At 47.5% G+C, this 22,063-nt stretch overlaps 1 protein-coding gene across 2 annotated transcripts in view; it reads right to left on the bottom strand.

The window, feature by feature from the left end:
- Positions 1-22,063, bottom strand: part of LOC139056108 (uncharacterized) — a 39,775-nt gene that overhangs the window by 14,102 nt on the left and 3,610 nt on the right. Inside the window, exons 2-4 of one of the 2 annotated variants that reach the window (XM_070533995.1) lie at positions 21,190-21,348; positions 4,416-4,477; positions 1,090-1,197 (exon numbers count right to left, since the gene is read on the bottom strand). In XM_070533995.1, coding sequence (XP_070390096.1) covers positions 1,090-1,197; positions 4,416-4,477; positions 21,190-21,301 — 282 coding nt within the window. In that variant the 5' untranslated portion in view covers positions 21,302-21,348. The remainder of the gene's footprint in view (positions 1-1,089; positions 1,198-4,415; positions 4,478-21,189; positions 21,349-22,063) is intronic. The other variant, XM_070533996.1, reaches the window with a different exon arrangement.

The raw sequence follows: 22,063 nt of genomic DNA, 5'->3' as shown, positions 1-22,063 counted from the left end.
TTATTGCTCTGTAGTAATGTGAGAGCGGCTTGCGAATCGCTAAAGAAAACCCATTTTTGCGAATGTTTTTCTGATGTTATGAAACGCAAAGCACACAGGATTGCAAATAGTTCTGCCATGGTGGAAAATGTCTCCCGGGGATAATTTAAATGTTTGCTCTAGCGCTAAATGGGGAATGACGAATGCTGAAGTCGAGGAATTTTTGTGACACGAACCAACTGTATAAACGTGGATGTACTGGGGATATAATGGTAAATTTGGAAGAGTGCCAGTTGCTGTGCGGCTGCTATGAACATGTCTCTCTTAGATGTAATCCCGTCAACCGGTAATTCTATTTTAGACCATGCTAACATCCAGGGAGGGTAACTATAGCATCCACTTTGCATAATTCAAATCTTGGTAATAATGTTTTAAGTTTTCGAACAACATCGTGAATTTTGCTTTTGTTTCTTTCGGTGAGCGCGAGGTTTAATGGATGCTTCTCGTGTTGGGTTAAGATGCGATAAATATGTCGGCATGTTTCAACCGTTCGTATGACTGGAAATGGGGGGTTTCCGCCGCGATGAAAGAACGAATAGCCAACACAGCATCATCACATCGGTTAAAGCGTATTTTCGCAAAAACAAAAAAAAAATGTTTCCATCGAAATTGGTCACCTGATATATAACATCTTGGCTTCTAATACGATTACCGTGCAAATAATGGCAGTTTAATTGGTAAATTTTGCCTTACACGGCAGATGTGGAGGCACACTTGCCTGGGCTCCAGTCCCGAGTAATACTTTCCCGTATTTAAAGGCATCAAAAACACACTCTTAATCACCGAGTATACAGGCCAAAACAGGCCTCTTTCTCGCCACTGCCGAAGCTGTGCAACCAGAGACTGCATGCGACCACGACGCCACTGCCATCGCATGGACAAAATACTAAGCGACGGCAATATAGCTTATTTGACGTCTGTGCGACACTCGCGTACTGACACGACGGCGTAAGTTAATACGGGACGGTCGACAGACGATGTTAACCTCTTTGAATTGGGCCGAGGGTCTGTCCGAGCTCGTCGTGGACGCCAGACAAATGGCACACTTACGTTGTTGTTGACGATCTGCGCCCCGTCGACGCACATGTCGGTGAGGGCGTCCACAAGGTTGCGGCCCTTGAAGAACCGCTTGGTCCGCTTGTCGAGCAGCACCACGACCTTCGCGAAAGCAGAGCAACCCACGCGTGGCCACTTTAGCGAATCCCTTCCCGAGAACGGCGATGCGCGCAGTTTATTTTTTATTTTTTTTCGAGATCTGCAACAACGTTTGCTTCCGTGTGCAGGATGCGCGTGCTCTTAAACGGATCGATCTTCATTAGGAAAATAATTTGCAATGATCCATGTATCTATGGAACTCCTTACGGTACCAAGCCGCGATAATACTTTGGTGTCACCCGGCGTTCGAATATCGTCCTCTGTAGCAACAAGAAGATGGGCAAGTCGGAGCGCGTTTATTTTTTAACGCATGGCGCCGAAATAAACGTTTCTTCAGTCGTGAGAGAGCGCGTTGTTCTTGTTTTCCTTGCTTGCGTACTCGTCGTTTAATGCGATTAGCATTCTTCGGATACTTTGCCCATATTACGGTCGGCGTGTCCGTGCCTGTATAACCGTTTTCCAGGACGTTCAATTTAAAAAGAAAAAGAACTTTAAAATTTTTCCGGTGCTGGTTAAACTCGAACCCGCGTCACATGCGTTCGTCAAACACAGCAATATGCGATATGGCGATATGGCTTTGGTGCGCTGCCCCACCCATTTCTCTCTCTTCCACACTCTCTCTCTCTCTCTCTCTCTCTCTCTTTGTTCTGTTCGTTATTGTCTACCCCACGAATGCCCGCGAGGAGGGTGGGATCAATGGTACCTTACTGCCTAACCGCTATCGACTTGCTACGAGCGCACTCCGCAGGTGCACGTGCGACTGATAAAAGTGAGAAGGCGCGCTCTTCTATAGCTGACAATAACTAAAAGTTTTGCACCCGAAATACAAGCCTATGAAATCGCGCCTTCGTTTATTAGAATTCAGATGTACGGAACCCTACCTCTACAGTACCAACGGGAAAACACTGGAAGTGGCTGGGAGGACTCGTCGTTTGGCTGTGCCCTCAGTTTGACACAGAAAGAAAAGTGATGAAGAAGTGCAGAAAAGACGTTGTTTTCCCCGGAGGGCCCGCGGAATTCAGGAAGAGAGCGCAACGACTGCTGATAGCCTTCCTGCGAGACACGGGGCTCATCAACACCTGGTGACACACCACTGATCTCAACTCGAAGGAGGATCAGGCGGAACAATTGCCGGCTATGTATGCCAGGCTAACCCCGCCTGCTTCAACATCACCACCCCCACCACCACCACCACCCGACTCGTTTTAGTGAACTTTTCCGTGTGGCGTCTGAAGCACACGCCGTGGTCTGCGGTCGCGCTGCGGCGCATGCGTGTATAAATGCGACTGACAGGCTTAGTCTTTCCACTACTTCGGATTCCACTACTACGGATTCGGAGTAAAGGTATATTCAGAAATACGTTTTTGACCGCTGCATTACTAATGCTCACCGTATTGACGTCGATGGTTATTGTGAAACGGGTGCTGCCGCAATTTCTCGCCCGCCGTTTAGAAAACAAATCCCGGTCCGCCCAGGCTGTATTCCGATGGAGCCGGAGTGCAAATTATGAGCCCGAGCACGCCGATTTAGATGCACGTAGAAAAAGAAAAAAAAAAGAACACCCCAGCGTCGAAAAGATTTCGGAGCCCGACCACCTCCAGTACGATGTACGTCCTCATAACCCAGAGGACACCCTGGGACGGGAGGTTTCATCAATTTCTTTTTATTCGCCGGGACTGTCACGCGGTTTGATTTTTGAATAAAATTACGTATATACACAGGGAGGCCCGCTTCATGCGCACACTGCAAGAACGACTTATTAAATGTATTATGCGTGAGTCATCGTTTCCTCAAATATTATTTCCATTGAATAAGCATTTTTTTGGCAACATTAAACTTATCGGCTTTAATATGGGGGTGATGTGAAGCAGAGGTAAAAAATCGAGTTCGCTAGGCTGTCGGTTTCAACCCCATGTATTTCAATTTAAGAAATATAGCTGGTTATTTAGGAAGGCCTATTTACTTGGACATAATTCTTGAGGCTACATCAGTTTCGCGTTATTAATTTTCGAATTAATAGAGTAGCGGTAACAACAGTGCATTTTTTACCGCAACTATGACTGCACATATATCAAAACCGGTGCCATCCTCACAATTCGTTCCTAGTGGATATGACTTACAAGCTCACTAGACACTATACGTAGAGTTAAATATTTGCCGTAACTTATTAGAAAGTTAATTTGTGTAATTACGTGAGTTATTTAATGAATCATTTTTATTTTTTTGTAGTGGAAATAGCCATCTCATCGAGTGATTAAACTCAAAGGTTAGAATTCTGATATCTGCCCAGGGAAATTTTTTTTAATTTGGTGCAGCTAAAAAAAGAAAGACACCCTATATATGCAGCATAACGTGTTTCAGCGAACACTTTCAAAAATTTTTAAAGGTTGCCTGTGGCAGATAGCACAATTCTAGTTCATGAGCTGGTCCACACAAAGAGGCTGACATTACTTGCACAGAAAAGTGAAAATCAGAATAAATTAATTAACAGAAAAACGCTAAAATATTTTGAACTAATTGCATTGTGGCCCATATTGCAATTTACAAATTCTAGCCATGGTGTTCACAAGGCGGATTCAACAAGAGTAATCTGTGATCGCTGGCAGATGCCTTCTTGCAATGGACACGAATGATGATGAGGAAGAGGGAAGGACGACGAAAGAAAAAAAAAAGTGTTGGCCGACACTGACATCCACAAGGCAGTTAAAAGTACGAATGAAGCTTAAGTTACGGAAGTCTGTCCCGCAAAACACTACACTGATTTGGAGGTCATTTTGCCAAAACACTCTCTCAAATATTCTCTCAGTGACTTTCTGAAATGTGTTTAGTCCTGATGTGTTATCTACAATAGGAGACTCGATCAAGGTAACGCGATTTCGGGACGCCTTATTCGGGTTATATTGCTGTAAAGCACATTGCCGCGAAGTGGCAGCAATGTGAAATTTTTTATTTATTTATTTATTTTTTCATTTATTATCATTTTTGTTTGTTTGTTTGTTTGTTTGTTTGTTTGTTTGTTTGTTTGTTTCTTTGTTAATTTGTTAATTTGTTTGTTTGTTTGTTTGCTTGCTTGCTTGCTTGCTTGCTTGCTTGTTTGTTTTGTTTTGTTTTGCGAGGCTTTGCGGATTCTTGCCAGCATTCGCAAAACATCATGGCAAGCAAAATTAGGATAATCGAACGTTCGTTTAAGAACTAGCTCTCCAGCAAATATAAACACTCACATGTTGTTGAAGAATCGTCTCAGCGCACTTGAATAAATGTACTTTCATTTCCCTCGGCATATCTGCAGAGTGAAATCAAACGACACGAATGTCCACGTATCTATACGTTAAAAATATGTTCTAGCGTTCTGCTCCGGAAAATCACTATCTACCTATGAGGCACGCCGTAATGGGGCACTCGGGATTAATGTCGATTTCCTGGAGTGATTTACCGTGCACCTAAACTTAGGTACACGGGTGGTTCTATATTTTTTTCTTTTTTTCCTTTTTTTTGCATTTCGCGCCCATCGAAATGCGGAGCCGTGGCTGGGATCGAACCAGCGACCTCGGGCTCAGAAGCGCAACGCCCCTGGGCTACCGCGATGAGGCAAGTGTTTACGTTGCAGCGAGCCTTTTTTTTTCGCGTCTATCTTGCAATTACGTTTAAATTACTAACGCCTTCAACGAATCTATGGCTCTATCGGCGCCAAAGAAAGAGCATACAAAGTGTATCGGGCGGTGCCGCAGGCAAGACATGACCAGAGGCTCCAAGCAAGGGGAGCGGAAAAGCGCCCCGTTTATTCAACAGCCGTGTATATATACACTAAGTGGGAGAGGGTGTGTTCCCTCACCACAATGTGTCATGGGCGATACCGATATCTGTCACGTCACACGTGCCATAGATGCGAAGCCAGCGCTGCGCCAGATACGATACATCCCCTTTTCTTTCAAAGGAGCAAAAAAAAAAAAACACAGGAAAGAACATTAGTAGAAATGAATATTGAGAACGCGATTTAGGGAACTTGCACAAAGCTTCGATTATAAGTAAGCCTCTGTGGGGGCCTTCGCTCTCGGGTTGACCTTCTGAACGCAGGTTCTTGGTTCTGCTGCAAGCATGCAGGAGCGTTGGATGAGGCGGGAATGTGGCCAGTTGTGGCCGGTGACTCGGCGACAGTGTTGCTGCTGCATGGTGAAGGTCTTCCGTCAGCCCCTTGGCGGAGGTCTTCCTCAGAGTCACAAAGGCCTCTTTGTCGAAAAGCTTCTCTTGTAGGCAGCAGATGTCGCCGATTGCGCCGCAGGAATTTGCCATCCTCAGTGATTATGTTATACGACCGGGGATATGTCGCAGCTTGAACGACTTGACCTTTGGTGGCCCACTCCCCTTCTCTGATGCGTACCGTGTCTCGGGGGTTGAGTGGTGGTAATCGTCGGCTGCAACGGTCGGTCTGACGATGCTTCTGTACGCTGCGACCTGGGCAGGGCCGGACGTCGGGCAACGTTGTCCGTAGTCGTCTTCCTTGAAGTACTTCGCCAGGTGATGGTCCGGATTCCATTGGAGTAGATCTGTAGGCAAGAAGACCAAGCCAAAAATCGTGATTCATTTGAGTGCTTTTCTTTAAAATCCTCTTAACTACTTGCACGCCTTTTTCCGCCAGACCGTTGGACTGGGGGTACCGAGGGCTGGAAGTGGTGTGGATGAAGTCGTACCTTCGGGCAAACGCAGCAAAAGCGTGGCTAGAAAATTGTGGGCCATTATCCGAACAAACTTCAACTGGTATGCCGTATCTAGCAAAAATTGCACTTGTTGCTTCAATGACCGTCTTCGCGGTAGTATCTTTTAGCAGCTCTACTTCAGGAAAGTTTGATAATGCGTCGTAGACGCACAGGTATGACCGTCCACCATGCTCAAAAATATCGATGCCGACACGATGCCACGGTTTATCAGGTACTGGGCGCAACTGTAACGGCTCTTGGGGCTGTCTGTACGCGTACGTTTTGCATGCAGAACACGCCTGTGCGAAATTTTCTATGTCACGGTTTATTCCTGGCCAGAAGACAAGATGCCTGGCCCGTGATTTGCATTTATTGATGCCCAGATGACCTTGATGAATGCGTTCCAAAGTTTCTTTCCTCATCGTAGCCGGAATTACAACTTTGCACCCTTTTAAGAGGACTCCGTTCACGTGAGAAAGCTCTCCTTCAAAAGATTTCCAGTGGCCTTGGAGTGCTTTTCCTGCCGCCAAGTCCACAAGAACTTGCTTTAATTCTTCATCCCGACTAGTTTCCGTAGCCAACCTCTTCCAGGTGTTATCGGTGACAAGTGAAGAAACAACACTTACTGCGTGCACTTCAGTGTCGTCCTTGATGACATCGTTTCCCGTGATGGGTCCGGTTGTTGCACGTGACAGCATGTCAGCGAGAAGCAGTTGCTTCCCTGGTGTGAACTGAAGTTTTACGTCATAGCGAAGAAGGCGCAGGAAAAAACGCTGCAACCTCGGGGGCATGTCGCCAATGGCCTTCTGCGAGATGGCGATCAAGGGATGGTGATCAGTTTCTAGAATAAACGGCCGACCGTAGACAAAATGGTTAAACTTCTCGCATCCATATGCCAACGCCAGGGCCTCCTTTTCAATTTGCGAGTAACGTTGTTCGCACTCTGTAAGTGCCCGCGAGGCATACGCGACTGGCTTCCATGTATCCTGGTGGCACTGCAATAGCGCTGCGCCGATTCCGTTTTGCGATGCATCACATGACACCTTTGTTGCTTTTGTTCGATCGAACACGGCTAGTAAAGGCGCTCTACTTAAACTTTCGCAAAGCTGCTTCCACTCTTCAGCGTGATTAGGCGTCCAGTCAAACGCAGTATTCTGCTTTGTAAGATTTCTGAGGAGCGTCGTCCTTTGGGCCAGTGACGGCATAAACTTGCTGAAATAATTCACGGTTCCTAGCATCCTCTGTACTGCGAGCTTGTCGGTCGGCGGTGGAATTTGAATCATTGATTTTGTCAGTGACGGGCTTGGTTTGATGCCTTCCTGGTCAATGACGTCACCAAGAAACTCTATTTTACCGACACCAATGGAACACTTGTTCGGATTAAATGTCAGACCGCCGCGTTCTGCTGCTTGCAGTACCGACTCCAGGCGCCTGTCATGCTCCTGTCTCGACGACCCCCACACCAGTACGTCATCAACGTATACTCTGACCCCAGGAAGGCCTTCAACAATTTCATTTAGCGTTTTCTGAAATACCTCAGGCGCCGATGCTATACCAAATGGTAAGCGCAGAAATCTGTAGCGCCCGAATGGCGTTGCAAAGGTGCAAATTCGGGAGGTTTCGTTGTCCAACGGAATTTGGTGAAAACCAGAGTTCGCGTCAAGACGGGTGAAAACTGTAGCGCCCGCTAACTCTGCCTCTATGTCTTCTCTTCGCGGCATTGTGTAATGTTCTCTCTTGATGCATTGATTAATCCTCCTGGGGTCGATACATACTCGAATTTTCCCGTCCTTCTTTCTAACAATGACCAATGGGCTTACCCAGTCTGTGGGCTCGGTGACTTTGGTTATGATGCCCGCGCGCTCCATACGTCCCAGTTCTTCTCGCAAGGGTTCCTGTAGGGCCAGCGGCACTCGTCGGGCTGCTTGGACGATTGGCGTGGCGTCGTCACGTAGAACCATTCGATAGACCCTTTCAACGCACCCGGTTCCTGTGAACAAGTGGCGAAAGTTTCTTGCGACTTCCTCGGAACTGTTTCGAGATACTGCGTGTATGCGTGACACAAGTCCAAGATTTTCGCTAGCCTGTAAGCCCACGATGGCCTGATGCCCCTTGGACACCACGAAGAAGTCGAGGACGGCGCAACGGTCACCTAGTGCTAATTCTGCACGAATGACGCCATCATGCTTGATAACCCCTCCGCCATACGAACGTAACACCGCGCTGCTTGGTTTCAGGGGCGGTTTCGGGCGAATTTTACGGTAGCAACCGAAAGGTAGTAGATTTGCTTGCGCTCCTGTGTCGACCTTGAATTCAAGTGGTACGTTCTTGATTTGGCCGACAACTGTCCAGTCGTGTTGCTTTGGTGCGCAGCTTGACACGTCCAGAATGTCAAAGTTATCTTCACCGCCCTGAAGTTCGCCTATATCGGCAAATCGTCTGCAGCAGATAGCGAAATGGTTGGGGCGTTGACATTTGCGACATGTTTTCCCGAATGCAGGACACCTTCGTGGCGGGTGCATACGTGCGCACTTAGGACACTTGTAATGCCTGGGCAACTCACTTTGTTTACTTGGGTGTTCCTTACGCATCGCGTCAATGTGGCTTTCGTCTCGTGCCCAAACTTTTTGTTGCGCTGCCGTCGCTTCAGCTGCTTTAGCAGCCTGCTCAGCCTTCACTAAATTCAGCGTAGTGTCCCGCAGCAACCTTTCTCTAAGTTTCTCGTCGTTAGTTCCATAAACAATTTGGTCCCTAATCATTGCGTCCATTTGGGAGCCAAAGTTACATGCTCGTGCCTGGTTCTTTAAGTCTCGCAAGAAAGGTTCGAAAAGCTCACCAGGGGCCTGGACTCGTGTACGGAAAACGTAGCGCTCATGGACTTCGTTCTGCTGAGCCGCACAATATGCATCGAACTTCGCAATGACAGTGGCGTAGTCATTCCTGCTCTCGTCTTCGCCAAAGCTGAACGTGTTGAAGATCTCGATGGCTTCCTCGCCTGCAACGCTCAGCAGAAGTGCTGTCTTGCATGATTCCGTTCGAGGCTTGCCGGTTGGCTGTTCTGACGCGGCGAGGAAAAATTCGAACCTTTGCTTGAATGCCTGCCAGTTCTTGGCAATTTTACCAGCCGAGCTCAGCGGGCCTGGTGGCTTCAGGAAGTCCATGGGGCTGGTCTTGTAGTATAATCTTCGGTTCACCAAGACTGGACGTCGGCGTTGATCCCACTTCTGACACCATGTATCGGGCGGTGCCGCAGGCAAGACATGACCAGAGGCTCCAAGCAAGGGGAGCGGAAAAGCGCCCCGTTTATTCAACAGCCGTGTATATATACACTAAGTGGGAGAGGGTGTGTTCCCTCACCACAATGTGTCATGGGCGATACCGATATCTGTCACGTCACACGTGCCATAGATGCGAAGCCAGCGCTGCGCCAGATACGATACACAAAGGACCGTTCGGAAACCTCAACTAATGATGTGTTTGGCGAAGAATTGTGACCGCGCTTCACACTCCACAAGCTTTAGTCTGCTGTTAAGTGGGCGCTGAAGAGAAACACTAAGTCAGTTCACATTGATGAAGCATTCTTTCAGAACTCTATTTTCGGAAATATTGCGGTGATAGATTGATTACTAAAAGAGAAAGGGAAGATCAAAGCTTTCCGCTAAGGAACTGCCCAACAAGGGCAATTAGTGAGAGTTATTCAGACACTGAAGAAGACAAAACTTGGAGTCGAAAGCGATTGTGATATTACGGACAAAGAACATTATTTAAAAAAAATTAAGAAACGCAGACGCGCTGTGAAGGCTGGAATGGCACTCCTTGTGCTATTGGGTTTGATGTGTGCCGTACTAGGCGTTGCTACATGACTAAATGTGATTCTACGTGGCATTTGGTTTCGTCACAACTCTTACAGGCCAGAGAAGTTGTTTTTGGGACGTTGACTCTTTGTTTACTTTACCGGCAATGAAAACGCGAAATTTCAATTTTCTGTACTATTAAACAAATATTTATCGTTGTTCTGCAAATAAATATCATTCTGAGTCTATTGCGGGCACTTACTAAATGTGCCGATTCAATCAGGCACTTAAAAAAAATTGCCATTTTGGTAATGTTTTTGCAAGCGTAACGAGGGAGTTAAATGGTTAAATATATGTTAACTCAAAGCAAATAAGTCTAGCTGCAACAAAGAACATTACTTGCCTTGCTTCATTGACAACCTCAGGCACTACGACAATATATTTTATGGCTCCACGCCTACTTACCTGCAAAAGTGGACAACATACGTGCATCTTTGGTATAACACAGCACTCATAGTGCATAACTAAACGAATGAAACGTAACCGGTAACATAAATAAACCAAAGTGAACGTTCAATAATTCACGAGTAGGTACCTTCTCGCTCAGGTGGCTCATGGGACAGATGTGCTGTGCCAATAATCTTTAGTCGAACAAAGGTGGTGACCGTCACTGTGCAATGCCTCGGAGAAATGCATGCAGCAGTACGACAATACCGGCTTTTCTGTTCTTGCTCTTGCCCCACCAATCGATTAATCACGAATAAATCTTTAATCGAAAAATTGGAGAGTTAGACTTGTCCCGCACAAGGCACTACTGGTAATAAGATCACCTCCAGCGCTTGTTGAATGGGTGCCGCAGTGCTGCAGTTGACCTGCCCCCATCACTTTAAGCACTGGGTTCTGTCTTCGTAACGCTGACTATTCGCCCAGCTACTGCAGTTTCTCGACTGATTTCGTCTTCCATCCAGAGTTGCGTATTGGCAACTTCGGAGTTGGAAGGATTCCGGAATCATGCCACATTTTCCAACATCCAGAATGGAATGGGAAAGGAGTGATGTCGGCAGTTAGTCAGATCGAATGAGACTGGAATGGGATTCTGAGATTCGGTAAAGGATTCGTTAATTCGGTAAGAATGGGAACGTCGTTATAAAGCCCTAATTGTTTAGTTTTTGTATATATGTTCAAAATGTTTTACATTTTGCTACAACAATACGAGCTCCGTGTTTGGCTGATTCAGTTCTACGCCACCGGATGGCGGCACCGTGCAGGTCGCTCACGTTTCCGTTAAAACCCGTTCATCACAGAGGTAATATAAGTGACGGTACCAAACCGATAAATTTCGCAATTGGAATAAATTATACTTGGCCGGTTTATTACATTTTCAATTTTTACTGAATAACAGCTCCTAGGTGACCCCAAGGTGACTATGTATTTGTTCATACGTCTGGTACAGTAATTCTGTACATATTCTACAATTTTGAAGACCCGGAAACCTTTCTGCGTTACCAGATTCAAGTCAACTTAAAGCGATTCTCACCAGCTCTGGCCATTATTATTATTATTATTATTATTTGTTTTGAACACATATACACATAAACACAGGTATTAGGAAAGGGAAAGCGAGGAGCAGGCTGGCAACTGCCACCGGAAGGGGCACAACGCCTGCCTACTCTTCTGAAGGGAGGTGACAGCAACACAGAAATAGAAGATAGGAAGGAGGGTAGCAAAAAGGAGAGAGGAAATGAGAGCAACAGGACACTGCAACAGGACAAATCTAAATACTAAAGTTGAACTCTGCAGCCGCAATTAAAGTGACGCCGCGTCGAACAGCCTCCACAATTATCAACCACATCCATGGCTAGTTCACTATGCGGCTAATTGTGTTCTCCACGATGAGACGCCAAATAAAGCTGCACGTAATCACCGTTTCACCGTTAGTCGGTTCACGATATACACTATAAGGTGTTTGAACCCGCCACCTCCCATCTTCGAAGGAAGAAGCGTTAGGGTACAGTACTGATCACACACAGTAGGGCCGGTCACTGAAGGTCACGCTACAACAGAATGTTCAATGTTCATGCTACAAACGTGAACCTAAGTTAGTTAGTTCTATAAAGGTTAGTAGGGCACGATGGGCCTGATCACGTTTAGATGCACAGCCACTGGGGTATAAACATTCCTCGAGTGTCGCACACCGCAGGCCAAGGAGATGATAGTTTCTCACTAGCGACATGCGCTGCGCACTGAAAGCGGGACACTCAAATATAAGGTGCTGAAGTGTCTCGTAGCAGCCACAAGACGTACACAATGGACTTTCCGCACGCCCTTGTCTGTATAAACGTTCGTGCACGTTCACGCAACCAACCCTTAGCTTGAGCAGTTGTGCTCTAGCGCGACGAGGCAAGCCTCGACCACGAACACGGGGCGGGAACGTTCCATTTGCGACGCGCTGATCTGGATGCTGCTTGAGTAGGTGGCGACGAATCAGCAGACGAGCGTCATCAAGCTTGCACAAAATTTCTGGGCAGTCACAGTTATTATGAACGCAACTTGAAGCGAGCCGATCAGCCTCTTCATTTCCGGTGATTCCTACGTGTGAAGGTATCCATTGAGCAACGAGAGATACCCCACGTGATGTAATTTTGCTCGCAGAGTCATTAATGCTGCGCACAAGTGGACAATCAAACTCACTGCGTTGTAACCTGCTAAGGGCAGCACGGGAGTCCATAAAGATGACAACCTTCGATTTATTTAACTCCTCTAGCACGTATTTCAGTGCAACTTTAATCGCTGCTAGTTCCGCAGTTGTTGACGAAGTTGGGTGAGGTATCTGAAAGATACGTCGTACTTGAGTTGAAGGGCAGTAAAAAGCTGCAGAGGCGCCTTGACCGTTGTTTTGTACAGATGCATCTGTGAAAACTTGAAGATAATCTGGAAACTTTTCGAACAAGTGAGATTGAGCCAATTGGAATATTGCCGAAACAGCCAAATCAGACTTTTTGTGCATGTCAGGGATTGTGAGGAAAATGGGGAATACATGTGTCGTGATACCTTTTGGAGGCGGAGACGTATCTGAAGCAGCATGTTCAGAAATGGTAGTGATATCCATAAATAATGCCGCCATTTTTCCCATGCGAGATAGTGGGCGGTGAATCAGACGATCAAGGAGCGATTGACCATTCGATGCGCGGTGCAGACGCTCAATATGATATAGAGCTCTCTGATCTGCTTGCAGCCTCAGGGGTAACTGATGCGCTTCAGTAAGTAATGCAATAGATTGCGCCTCACGAGCTAATCCAAGCATTAGTCGAAGGGCAACGCGATGATCTCGCTCCAGTTGGGCCATTCAACTAGGTGGTATGTTCAAAACTGGTAATGCGTACAGTATGCCTGAGAGTACAGATAACTGGTACACCTGAAGAGCCGTTGTTTGGTCGCAACCAGCACCTCGAGCAGTCAAGGCGGCCACATACTTAAGAAGGGAGTGCGATTTGCGTCGTACAGATTTAACGGCAGCTAGGACGCCAAGAGATGCGATCATCCACAATTAACCCCAAATAACGGTGTTGTCGCACCCAGTTTATAGGGGTTTCGTCAAGATACAGTCGGCTCATTGTTCGACGAGCGCGTTGTTTAGGGTGATATGCTATTGCAGCCGACTTAACAGGCCAACTTCACCCAAGTACTCCGAAGTAGCGTTGAGAGCTCTTTGCAAGCTTGCACGAAGCCGCGGACCAAGGTGCGAAGGGCCGCTTATCCACAGAGCAATGTCATCTGCGTAGACAGCTATGATCACAGGGAAATCAGTGTCTCGAGGCAAACGACTTGGAAGCGCGGCGAGTACCGCGTTAAACAAAAGCGGCGATAATACGCTGCCCTGTGGAACACCGCACTTCACATTTCGGTATTCACTGGTTACTCCTCCGACACGCACTTTCATCCGGCGCTCCGATAGAAAATTATGCACAAACTGGAGTAGACGACCCGAAATTCCCGCGGTTGCAAGTGCAAAAATAATCGCCTTATGCGGAACTGAATCGAAAGCTTGCTGTATGTCTAGGAAGGGCATGTAGGCGGAATGCTTGTTTTCTTTAGCAAATTCGGGTGCTGAGACAAGGTCTGATATGCTGTCCAGAGCCGAATGGCGGCGACGAAAGCCACTCATGACATCAGGGAAAAAATTCAGCTCCTCTAGCCTGACATCTAAGCGAAACAAGACCATTCGCTCCATTAACTTGATGATGCTTGAAGTTAGGGATATTGGTCGGTAGGACTTGAGGTGTCTTGCCGGACGCCCGGGCTTTAAAACTGGTATTACAACGGACGATTTCCACTCAGCAGGGATTACACCGGTTCTCCATACTTCATTATACTCGTCCAATATACGGTCATGGAAACTCTTATCAACGTTCCGCAATGCTTGGTACGTCACACCATCTGCGCCTGGAGCAGTGCGGCGTTTGGAGAGGCTCAGCACGTGTCGCAGCTCCTGAAGAGTGAAATCTGCCTCGTCCATCTGGCAAGCTGGACCGTAGGAAGCGGTTACGGTGCTGTGAGTTGTCAAAGAAGGAATGTCGCTAATTGTGGTGTCTCTGGATGCAGGAGAGACGAAAATGTCTGCAAATGCCTCTGCTATTACTTTTGGTGACTGGCCAGTCGCTATACTCAATGTAGCCGTTGGATTCTTGCAGATTTCAGGAGTGCGGAGAGCCTTCAGTATGCGCCATACATTTCCAAAACCACTTCCAGGATGCAACGAACTACACAAAGCTTCCCAGCTCTTGCGACGAAGCTGTTTTGTATGCCGCCGTATGGCTGCATCAAGGCGATTGTATATAGTCCAGTCGGTGCGTCGTTTAGAGCGCTGTGCCCGTCTGTAAGCGTGCCATCGACATGCGCGGAGCCGCAAAAGCTTTAGATAGGGGTTTGGTTTGCCGATATTCCGTCTTCGTTGTACTGTAGCTTTTTGTAAGCACTCACTCATAAATTTACATAGGCTTTCTTGAGATGGTGCCTCTGAGATCAGCTGTCGGAACTTGTCCCATTTAGTAACCGTATAAACGACATCCTGGCGACCCGCAGTATGTGTTGGTGTTAACCAAATGGGTAGGTGATCTGAGCCCCACGGGTCGGGTTCACATGACCAGGCTAAGCACACATCTCTCGTTGTTATCGCAAGGTCTATAGTGGAGTGCTCCTTTCCTCTACCAATAAATGTAGGTGAACCATCATTCAGTATTTGGAGATCGTTCTTGATAATGAACTCGTTAATCTCTTCCCCATGATTGTCTTGGGGACGGCTACACCATCGTGGATGGTGGGCATTAAAGTCTCCGCATAACACAAACGATGCACCACACCGAGACACTAAGCCCTCAAGTAGCGAGGTATCGGAAGAACGTGTAGGCCTGTTGTATATGTTTGCCACCGTCGTACACACACCCCTGAGGCTCACAGTAACTGCTACACACTCAAACTCATCGTCACAGATGCCGTCTGTGTCAATAACCGCGAAGTCCAAGTCAGCACGAACGTACACTGATGCTTTTGAAGCATTGCGCGTATGCACCGCCTCCACACACTGGAAAGAGCCACAAGCTGGTTCCGCGCATCGAGTGTTACTGTGGGCACCCACGAAGCCTGGCAATCGATATTCGTCTTTCCTTACGTTAGTTTCCTGAAGCGCTATAACGTCCGGTGGAGTCTTCATAGCGACTAGTCGAAGGGCTAAATCAGCGTGCCGCGGTCGCATCGACCTAACATTCCATTGCAGCACAAAGGGGCGAGGCTGCTGACAACTGTTAGAATTATTTCCGGTAAAACGTCTAGCGAAGGCCGTCGAGGACAGGAACGAGTGCTTCCAAAAGTTGCTCTGCTGCTGACGCTGCTGGTGTCTGGCGACCGACGATTAGAGATCTGATGACAGTGACAAGCATCTTTAGAAGATTGACAAGTTGTACATCGTCGTTGGCTGATACCGGTTTAGGTACTGTGTTTGCAGCGCTTTCCACTGTGGTCGAAGTCTTCGTAGATACTTGTTCCGGCGGTTTCGATGGAAGCGCTGGCCACGATGTGTCTGAGAGGCAAAGGTCCGCCCCCCTACTTTCTGATGTGTTGTTTCTTTGTCACTCTTTGAACGCGCTGCTTTTCCAGTCGCTGGGGCAGTACTACGGCGACGGGAGCTCTCATCTCCTGCTGCCTTCTTTATGGCTTCCTCTTTTAGTGCCTTTAGTTCATTCTTCAATGAGGGACATCCTTTATCCGTTGCCAAATGTTCACCATTACAGTTAGGGCACCGATATGCCTGACTTTCACAGGAATCTACATGGTGATTCCCACAGCATTTGGCACAGACCAGATCTCTGGTGAAAAAGCCCTGAACATGACCAATCTTGAAACATTTATGGCATTGCAAAGGCCGTGGTGTGAAGGGTCGAACAGGATAGCGCACAAGTCCAGCCTTTATATGACTAGGCAGCTTTCCAGAGGCGAAAAGTATCTTCACGCACTTTGACGTGCCCAGCCTTCGGACGCTAATTATTTTGCATGGTGGCGTGCAAACGATCATGTTCTTAAAAACGTCGTCTTTCAGATCCAAGTCCACATCAGATACGACTCCAGCCACGATATTTGTACCCTGTGGTATGTAGGGACGTGTGTGGACCCCACAGATTTCAGACAAACCAAGTAGAGTTTGCACCATCTTATCATCAGTCGTGTCAACGGCAATGACATTTTTCCATGGGTTCACGCGAACCTCTTGGATTAGTCCAGGGGCAGGTTTGAAGAAGAAATCATTAAGTTTCTGTCGAGAGATAGCATTCAGGCTTACCATCGCGTCGATGGGAATGAAAGCTACGGTCGTAGTCTTGATGGTGCTGTATATGATAGTCCCTTCACTTGAGGACGACGCCGGAGACGTCCGTCGTGGGCGGTGGTGTTTGACAGGTATGAAACCATCCGAATCTTCCGATCTTGAGTCAGAAAGCTCGGAATCAGTAGCGTCGGATCCTACTGCCGAACTGAGCCGCTTCCGAGCCGCAGGCGGTCTATGCTGACCGCCAGACGCGTCCAAGACCATATCTTCCATGGCAAGCTCCGCGGGGAGGATCTCCCAGTAGAGTAGAAGACTTCAGGGTTCAGCACAAACGTCGTTGCCTGTTAGTGATGCACGAAAATAAGGTGAACAGAGAAAAAACTGCAGCACCAGAAGAAAACCAGCAACCGAGCACCCAGCAACCGAGCAACCGAGCTGACAAGTGCAGTCCATACAATCCGTGCTAACGATCGCGTCGGCTAAGTTTTATATCCCTACGTGCCGCGAAAAGAGCTTAAATTTCATACCAAACGCACTGCGCCCTTCTCCTCGCGGGCGCCGCAGTCATAGCCGGAGAGTCGACGTACATCACGCAAGCGCACCTACGTACGTGGCAGTGCTGTGACGTCGTTCATAGTGACACGTGACATGAAGAATAAGGCAACAGCAGTTACTTCTTTGATCTGTTGCTTTAATGGATGAATTAAAGTTTAGAGAAATAATAAAACATATAAACCGAATGTGCGCGTGCCTTTGTTTACTTGGTACCGTAGCAACAGAGATGTACTTCCGTTCCGTCTGCTTGTTCCCTCATCGTACAGTCACGCGCACTGAGAGCGAAACTGTGTCACTTTCTACCGTGTTCGAGCGCGCGATCATGCTGTGATCCGCTTGTGTATGTCTCAGTGTTCGTGTAACACTGACTTATACCGCTAGTCAAGTCTTTTCGTGCGCTGCGCGAAACGAGCCAAACACAACAACTCGCGCGCGCGACCGTCAGCGGAAGTGCGCCGCGCAGCAGAAAAGCGGGAGAAAAAAAATATATATAATGAAGGCGGGGCCGGTTACGTATGCGTTACGCGATCCTCCAGCTCCGATATGGGAGAACGCAGGGAAGGAATTTCGCTTGCGAAGGATAGAAGGGGCAAGTGGAGAGAGTGTCCTTATTGGCGGGGACGCTCGCTTCCTGAAATCATGGGTTCGCGTCATTGAAATATTTCTGTATCGGTTAATAATGAATCATATTGAAAATTTATTACGGTAGAGCGCTCACTAAAGGGCACGCAACAACTTCCACCGTATAACCCTAATGGTAAACCAATGTGGCTGGCTGAGGGGCCCTTTAAAGACAGCAACTTTAGTTTTCAAGAATGGTTCGCTTTAGTGAGATCATGTTTGACCGACGACACAGGGGTGCAGGGCAAAAAGAATGTCGCATAGGGTTGCGCCCTGCGCCAATCCACGGTGATTTTGAACGCACCCCATGCTTTTTTGTCATACAGTCGATCAATTATCCAGAAAGCACGATAACATGCAGTCAGAGAGGTGTGCTGTAAGTAATGGTGCCCGTTAAGGCGCCAGTAAATGTGGAACGAAAATGATCGCCCTGCAAAAAATATCAATGCGTTTCACTTTTCTTTGCATCAAAGTGACAGAGTAATCTATCAGCATGCATGGCATGCGCAGTGGCGCAAAACTGATTTTGTACTTTTCTTTACTCGAATAAAAATAGCTTTGAAGGAATTGAAGATTTTTGGAAATGGGGGATTTATTTGGAAGACATTTCCCGTGGACTAGGGAAGGACTTCGGGAAAGCGAAGTGCATGAGAAGTTGTCACCACAAATTTTGACATGTTTCGGAGACATTTTGGCCTCAAAAAAAAATTAATATGCTTTGACACGCCGTCGTGGCTTAGCAGCTGTGTTGTTGCGGTTATGCATGGTGTGGCGCCGCTAAGCACGAGGTCGCGGAATCAAATCCCGTCCACGGCGGCCGCATTTCGATGGGGGCGAAATAAAAAAAAAAAGCGTCCGTGTACCGCGCATTGGGTGCACGTTGAAGAACCCCAGGTGGCCCAAATTAATCCGGAGTCTCCCACTACCCTCGTGATCATATCGTGGTGTTGGCACATAGAACTCCAGAATCTAATTTTATTTTGAATATATTTTGCGATCACGTCATATATTCTTGACTTTTTAACCACGCAGCGAAGATATGTTTGTTAGCGCTATTTGACGGCCAATGCAATAAAATTTTCAGCTATGATTAAAACACGTCACGGAAAATGCTCACCTTGTATAGTACGCACTTCGTGGAACAGTAGAGTACTCACCTTGCATATGTTCTAGCGAAATAAAGTTCCTAAAGTACAAGTCCTGTATTGACCAGGCATGTGCTCCGCCATCTCAGTGTGTTCGTGAGATGCTTCTTTTAAGGGCTAATGCTAAAGTTATGACAGCCCATACACAGATCTTCGCCGAAACTAAATGGAGAAAATACTTATTTCGAAAGCAGTGGATATTGCAGAGGTCACAGAAAACATCGTGAAGCAGAGCTAACAGGCCACAAAGAAAGAGGTTTGTTGTTGAGCGAAAAAAAAGTACATCATATTATTTGTAACATTGTTGAGACTTGAAATGTTGTTTTCAGTTAATAGGCACGCAAATGCAAGCACTAAGCAATTAAAAAAGGAAAGCGTTTCATTAACTGGCATTGGAGGATTTCAATGTAACAGCTCAGCCACTCCAGGAGTGGGCATGGCTCAACTGTCATCATTCCGAGGATTTGAAAGTAGGGGAATTAACGCGCATCTCCGCTCTCCGGAAGGGAGTGGGATAGGGCCTCCTACGGGGGGCAACTTTGCTTTTATTACTGTGTAAGGTGGCGTAGCCACCCGATTTTCGTTTTTGCGCCTTTCATGAATTACCAAGCCAATTCTCACCGTAACAGTGTCTTTTTCAGTATTGCAGAAGGTTAATTTAGTAATGTAGCTCAAGTTATTTTCACTATTTAGCGTCCATTTAACGTACTTTGATTACATGCCCGGTCTGCGGAACTATGAATGCTCAGGACATGAACGTCCCATTCCCTCAGCATTACTTATCCACGAAGAATCCTGGCGTGCGAGCTCAACATAGAACCATACATGCTTTTTTGTTCTTATTGTGCCCGCGAGTATAATGCGTCGTCAATGCATACGGGGCCCTGGGCACACATAGACAAACGCATCCGCCATGAGTTGATAGACACGAGCAGTGCAGGCGATCTTCGGCTAATAATCTTTTCCACTTTTTTAGCAAACGCCACCAGAGGCACTTTAGGGGCCCGATATGTCGTCCGTCCAATGTCGTTGGATCTCAGGCACCCTGGCTGATAGCGAAACTAGTCAAGAGAGGGCGCTACAGCCTCTCTGAATAGAACATGCGAACAAAGTGCCGGTCTTTCCCGCCACAATCAAACGCCGAACACTTGGCACAGATCGAGCGACACAGACGACACAGACACAGATTGTCGCAGGCCGGTTCGTCTGTGCGACAACGTGAAGCAGAAGCCAAGCTTCAGCGAAGAGGGGAAAATCCCCAGCTTCGTCAGGCAGCAGTCAAGGCTCAACAACAGCGAAGGAAAGCGAATCCTGCGGTTAAAGCTCAGGAAGCACGAGCGAAACGGCAGAAAGGGCAAGCTAACTCTAATATTGTTAAAGGTCAAATACAAGCTGCACGCAAACGTAAGCAAGCGAATCCCGAACTTCAAGTCCAGCAAGCTCAAGCGAAACGGCAGAAAAGGCAAGCGAATCCCCAACTTCAAGGTCGAGACACACATGCAAAACACAAATAAACAGAAGATAAACACAACGTACAACAATAACACAAGGGAAACACTGGCGAATCACTGCTCCGCACTTCCGACAGCTTTCACGTTTTTTCACGAGAGGCGGCTCCCGCCATCGCTGGTATAGCGTTGACATAATGCCGTGTACATTAACTGCAAGGGAACTGCTCTGAAGAACTATACCCAAATTCATCCGAAGTTGAAACTGCGTGCTCAGTGCGTCTAGCGAGGCGTGACCGTCTCTGGCAGCTGAGATAGTAAATTTCTAAGCAGGCGAACGCAAGACAACATCGGCATGAAGTACTAGCCCATCGACCACGTCTATTTGCTTTGCACGAGGTTGGGCTTGAACATCGCTTTTAGAAATACAGTTCCTTCCAGCTTCAGGCCTCCACGAGTCACGGCCCAAACGCTTCTTGCTGCCAGGAACTACATTTATGCTACCAGGCGCGCGCCTTGCACAGTACAGCATCGTTTGCTATCGAGCTATTTGTTTAGGAAGAGCTGACTCGCCATGCGGACCCGTAGCGAACACCCGATTCTCGGGAGCGCAAGTTCAATATTGCGAAGGCGGCGGAAGCTCCAATTTTCTTCGCCTAATTGCTATAGTCCAAAGAACACGTGCTTGCTCTGATTTCGTGTACTTTGAATACAGGAAAGGCCGCCACCGCTAGTGAGATGCTGAACGGACGCGTTTGTCTTCTCTAGCAGGAGCGCTGCCGCGAGTGGGAGGTGTGCCCCCCCTCTCCCCCACTCTACTCTTCAGGAAAATATTCTTGGCTACGCCACTGGGCTCCATGGGTAGTAACAACGGATACTACACCTGCGAGTGTGACCGATATAGTCGAAATACGCGTTTACCGCAGAGCAGCGCTGGTCCGGCTGCAGTGACCCCGCAGGGTCTGTCGGCCAGAAAGGTGGTCGCCATCAGCAGCAGCGTGAGCGCCGGCCCAGGAAGGTAGCTGCCATCCATTGTGAGCAGTTAGTGCGATGGCCGCCGTATTGAGCAGAGCCCTCGATCTGGACACATTGGCAAGATGGAATAACTTATATTCTGTGCTCACACATAGGAGCCGTCAGGAGAAAAAGGGGCCCCTAAGTCGACCTTGCATTTGCTTTTTTTGGCATGCCAGGCACCCGCGCTGTTTGATCAGATTGAACACATATATACCGCATTAAACGACCGTAAAGCTCAAATGGCCATGTGTGCGCACGGTACCCGCGACGATAATGATTACAGCCGCGTACAAGCATCGGAGCGACAATGGGGCACCGAGCGAATATTTACCGCGCTCATTGTCGCGGTCGTTCAATCGACCTAAGGCTAAAGATAAATCACCGGTAAAGAAAAAAAGAAACACACACACACACACACACACACACACACACACACACACACACACACACACACACACACATATATATATATATATATATATATATATATATATATACTAAGTTCGCCGTACATGGGCAGGGCGGTATGCTTCACAATATTCCGCAGCGAATTAGAACGTGAAGACTGCGTACTACTGGATCACGCATTGTCATTCGTTTAAGTCGGCGCTCGTACGAAATGGGTCGCTCGTTTTCTCTCGACTTTGTTCCTCTTTTCTCCCTCTTTAAGGCTGGAGCTCGATGAGAAGAAAGGCAACGCACAACGATGTTTGCAAAAGTAGATATAAACGCCTGTGTTTGTCACACTCTATTCACGAAATGGCCTGTGCGCGTGCTA

Source organism: Dermacentor albipictus, chromosome 1 (genome assembly GCF_038994185.2).
Source record: "Dermacentor albipictus isolate Rhodes 1998 colony chromosome 1, USDA_Dalb.pri_finalv2, whole genome shotgun sequence".
Taxonomy (NCBI): Eukaryota; Metazoa; Arthropoda; class Arachnida; order Ixodida; family Ixodidae; genus Dermacentor; species Dermacentor albipictus.
Note: the sequence above shows the minus strand (reverse complement) of the source record. Positions and strands in the feature narration are given on the sequence as shown.